Source organism: Triticum urartu, chromosome 3 (genome assembly GCF_003073215.2).
Source record: "Triticum urartu cultivar G1812 chromosome 3, Tu2.1, whole genome shotgun sequence".
NCBI lineage: Eukaryota > Viridiplantae > Streptophyta > Magnoliopsida > Poales > Poaceae > Triticum > Triticum urartu.
The window spans coordinates 656,849,662-656,853,461 of record NC_053024.1 but is presented as its reverse complement, the minus strand read 5'-3'; the positions used below and the strand labels follow the sequence as shown (position 1 = coordinate 656,853,461).

General features: G+C 44.1%; 1 protein-coding gene across 1 annotated transcript; it reads right to left on the bottom strand.

Annotated features, from left to right (window-relative positions):
- Positions 1–1,356: 1,356 nt before the first annotated feature.
- LOC125549020 (probable histone acetyltransferase HAC-like 1) lies at positions 1,357–3,501 on the bottom strand. Its single transcript, XM_048712524.1, has 5 exons — positions 3,322–3,501; positions 2,868–2,973; positions 2,462–2,738; positions 1,717–1,850; positions 1,357–1,613 (listed from the first exon to the last, which is right to left on the bottom strand). The coding sequence occupies exons 1-5, from the start codon at positions 3,417–3,419 to the stop codon at positions 1,395–1,397; spliced, it is 834 nt and encodes a 277-aa protein (XP_048568481.1). The 5' UTR covers positions 3,420–3,501; the 3' UTR covers positions 1,357–1,394.
- Between the last annotated feature and the right edge of the window lie 299 nt (positions 3,502–3,800).

Genomic DNA, 3,800 nt, shown 5'->3' with positions numbered 1-3,800 from the left:
GGAGAAAGACGACACACGGATAATATGGCCAATGTTCAAGTGGTGGAACATCACGGAAGTAACAAAGAAGAGGGGAAGCGTGAGGAAATTAAGAAAGGGAAGCAAGCCACGGGGCTGGGACAGATTAATGGCCTGCCCGTCAATGACAGAGATGAGTGCCATATAGAGCAATCAGCCCCAACTCAACTTGTGAGACGGTGTTCATCTAGGAGCCAATGGGCCCCTCCGACTGCAGGTACCTGGAAGCTGAATACTGATGCATCATTCATACCGAGCACGGGGGAGTCCGCAGCTGGATTCATAGTCAAAGACTACAGGGGGCTTGTTGTGGTCTCAGGTGGAAATCGTCTGCAGTCGTGCAAAGATCCGGAAGAAGCCGAACTAGCTGCGATATTACACGGACTCTCTGTTGTAAGTAAAATTTGCGTCAGACCTCTATGTGTGGGAACGGACTGTGCATCCATTCCAGCGCTACTGGACTTCAAATTACACAATCAATCTGCCCTTTTCCCCCTTGTCACGGACAGTAGGGACCTCATGAAAATGTTCAGTGAAGTCACCATCAAGGCCGTGAGAAGATCCAGCAACAACCTAGCACATGAGCTTGCCGCTCTTGCTAGAATACATGGAGATTATAAATGTATAGGAGATGTCCCCCTCACTCTTAAACCCCTCCTCATGGAGGATTGTATTATCTCCTCAGTGGTAATATAACTGCAGGCTGGGCCTTTTCTCAAAAAAAAAAAAAGAATGACACATATGCTATTGCCCAAAAACCAAGGCCCATATAATGGAAGCACCACTTAGTGTGAAAAAATAGAAGATATTAGGAAGGATGCAAAAATATATAATAGCAGGAAGGAGAGCATCATGTCCTGGTTGGAGACTGTTTCGGTAAGGAATTGTCAAGCAGGCAAGTAGTGTGAGGAAATACAATTATGTCTTTTAATGGAGATTGGGCCATATCTCAATTGGAAATAAATTATCAGTCTGATGTCTTTTAGGGATCTACTCAACTTGTTCCTAGTCGGTCGACCAGTAACAGTGTCTACTGCTATTGCTAATTAAACATGATAGCCTTGCACAGACACATATCCTAGAGTGCATGCGTGAACACACCATATACCCTGACAAGCAAAAAATATATTTGTAATTCTTTGCAGATGTTCACAATACCATGGCACATGTTTCAAATTCCCACGAGAAAGGTATCCTTTACCACCAAGGATGCAGATTAAAAGTTTGTTTACTATGAATCGAGCACTTATTAAATCGTTGCTTTGAATTCTAGTGATAACCCCATGAAGAATAGTTCAGACAGAATCACAAAAATGCCGTTAAGGAGGAAGGGTCGGGTGTTGATACTCCACCACGCCTAGAATGGCTGGATCAGCTCAATCCATCGCCGGGAGGTAGATTCGGTGGAAATTTCTCATGGTCAGCCTCCTACGACAGGTAGGGCACTTCTTCTGAAATCGGATGGAGGCCTCTATGCATTTCTTGCAGAAGATGTGGCCGCAGATAGTAGACGATGCATCGACCAGCTCATTGATGCAGACTGGGCAGGTGAATTTTGGTTCCCTTGGGAGATCCTTCACAGGTGCCGGGCGTCCCTGCGCCACCTTGGGCTGTAGTGTTTAGCAGAGCTTTAGGGATACATATAGTAACAATAATATTTCGTATATGTAAAGCAGTAGCACAGTCTAGAGTTATTACAGAGAATCTGTTGGCTTCACGTGTATCCAGATTGTGTGTTAACAGGTTGTTGTTGGACGCTCCAGAAAGATCATGTCGTGTAGGGTTTATCCCTAGTGAAAGCATTGTGTTCACATGCCCATCAGAAGCTCCTTCTAGAAAAAAAATGCAAGACATACGAAGTTAGTAAACGGAAACGTGGTCAGGCAAACTAGGGGGAAAAAATCCTCCCAAGACTTAATAGTCTATGTGTAATTGGAAAATTCAGATATGAATATGGGTAAATTGTTCCAGTAATACATCTTTCAGGCTAGCATTTTACTTAGAGCTTTTTCTATCACATAATAGCTACTTAGTGGATGCATGGCTTCATTCTGAACACAGATGCTGGACTAAAAAACAGTGGTGTTTGTTACAAGATAAGTTGATTTTTATCCAGTATAGTACGCTGCTGGCTTCCTAGGCTAGAAGTCCCAAACTAATGTCTACATATCCAACTAATCTCAGTCATCAAATCATATGTTAATCCAACGACTTACATTGCTGCAATGGTGAGTCGTTGAACATGTCTTACACGCAATTAATATCATAGCAAGTATCAATATCGGCATAAATTTACAACATAATTGGTGCACAATTAATATTCTACCTAATATCAACATGCAACTAATATCATATCTAGTATTAATGTGCATTAAATGTACACATTTACTACTAGCCTTAATAAGGATATGCGTGGGTAAGATCTCAGTAAATCTATCTGTACCTGGCAGTGAGGTATCCATATTGGCGTTCTGCAGAACCATGTCTGCAGTAGAGGACAAAGGGCCAATATTGCCTGTCACATAAAACATTCTAGAATTTTCACTCGCACCTTGCATGATATTGGATGTCAGATTCATCGCACCATAGCCATGGGAAGATGCTATCTGTCTTAACGATTGTTGATTTTGTCGGTATTGTCGGTTCTGAGCCGTGTAGGTCTTGATAGCAAACATCATTGTTGGCGACATTGGTCGCCTCGTCATGTTGTGGTACTCCATCTGCCCAAACAACCAGAGATATCAACAACACACATGGTTAACTAAATGGTAATATTTGATATCTTACTCGGAAATGGACTTGGTTGCCTGAAAACCAAAGCTCCAAAAAAGAAGGAAAGAGAGGAACACCTTGTTTGGGTATTTTCTAAACAAGATTTCCTCTAGCCGGCTCGCGAGCGCCCGGAGGCGCGGCCGCCAGAGAGGCAGCAATTGCAACGTTAGCAAAAACTTGAATCTGTGAATTAATATCAGATTCAGATCATTAGTTTTGATAGAGTTTCCCCGCAAAAAAAAAAGCTTTGATAGAGTAGAAGATATCTTTTTGTAACTGTTACAGGGATTCAACCGCAGCCCTTAAATATGCAAAATTTATATGCAAGCCCTGTGAAGGTTCAGGTACATAGTCCACGATTGATCACCTTTGATGATAAGTATTTGTTGGGAATGATACAAGGCAGAGTGATAAACGTGATACTGTTGTTGAGTAGGTCACTGGATACGACTACTTCGCGTTCCAGTTTTTCTCGAAATATTCTAATCTACGCAATCGCGGTTGGAGCAGAGAAAAGCAGTAAGAGCTTACATCTTCTCTCGGGCGTTGTCCCGGAGCCTCACAAACTGGGGATCGGCCGCGGCGGCAAGGCCCACCACATCCTGCATCTGCGGTTGCCACGGCCGCATCCCGCCGGAGCCGCCAACGCCAAGGCCAGCGCTGCCAGCCTGATTAGCTCACCTGGGACTTGGAGGTGGCCGGAGACGAAGAAAGGGGACTTTGACCAATGGCTTACTGGACTTGACTACCTGAGGGGATCAATATATAGCCAGCGGGTGCCTGGCGAGCGCCGTGCTCCCCGTTCTATATCTAACCGGACCACGCGTAATTACTTCCTGCCAGGGAATGAGAGAATCGCCCTACGGCCGGTGACACGCGTCAGAATACAGCTGGTTGATATGCGTGGTGCTAGCATTATTTCTGAATTTATTTCAGGATTTTCGACGATGTGTTTTCGGTGGGAGGAGACGTTTCCGTCAACGACGAGACGCCTATAATAACTTCGTAAA

Coding starts and splice junctions, on each gene's coding strand:
- LOC125549020 (XM_048712524.1), bottom strand. CDS start 3,419: ATGCGGCCGTGGCAACCGCAGATGCAGGATGTGGTGGGCCTTGCCGCC. Junction 1,851..2,461: donor TATGGATACCTCACTGCCAG/GTACAGATAGAT, acceptor TTTTTTTTCTAG/AAGGAGCTTCTGATGGGCAT. Junction 1,614..1,716: donor GTGAAGCCAACAGATTCTCT/GTAATAACTCTA, acceptor AAGGTGGCGCAG/GGACGCCCGGCACCTGTGAA.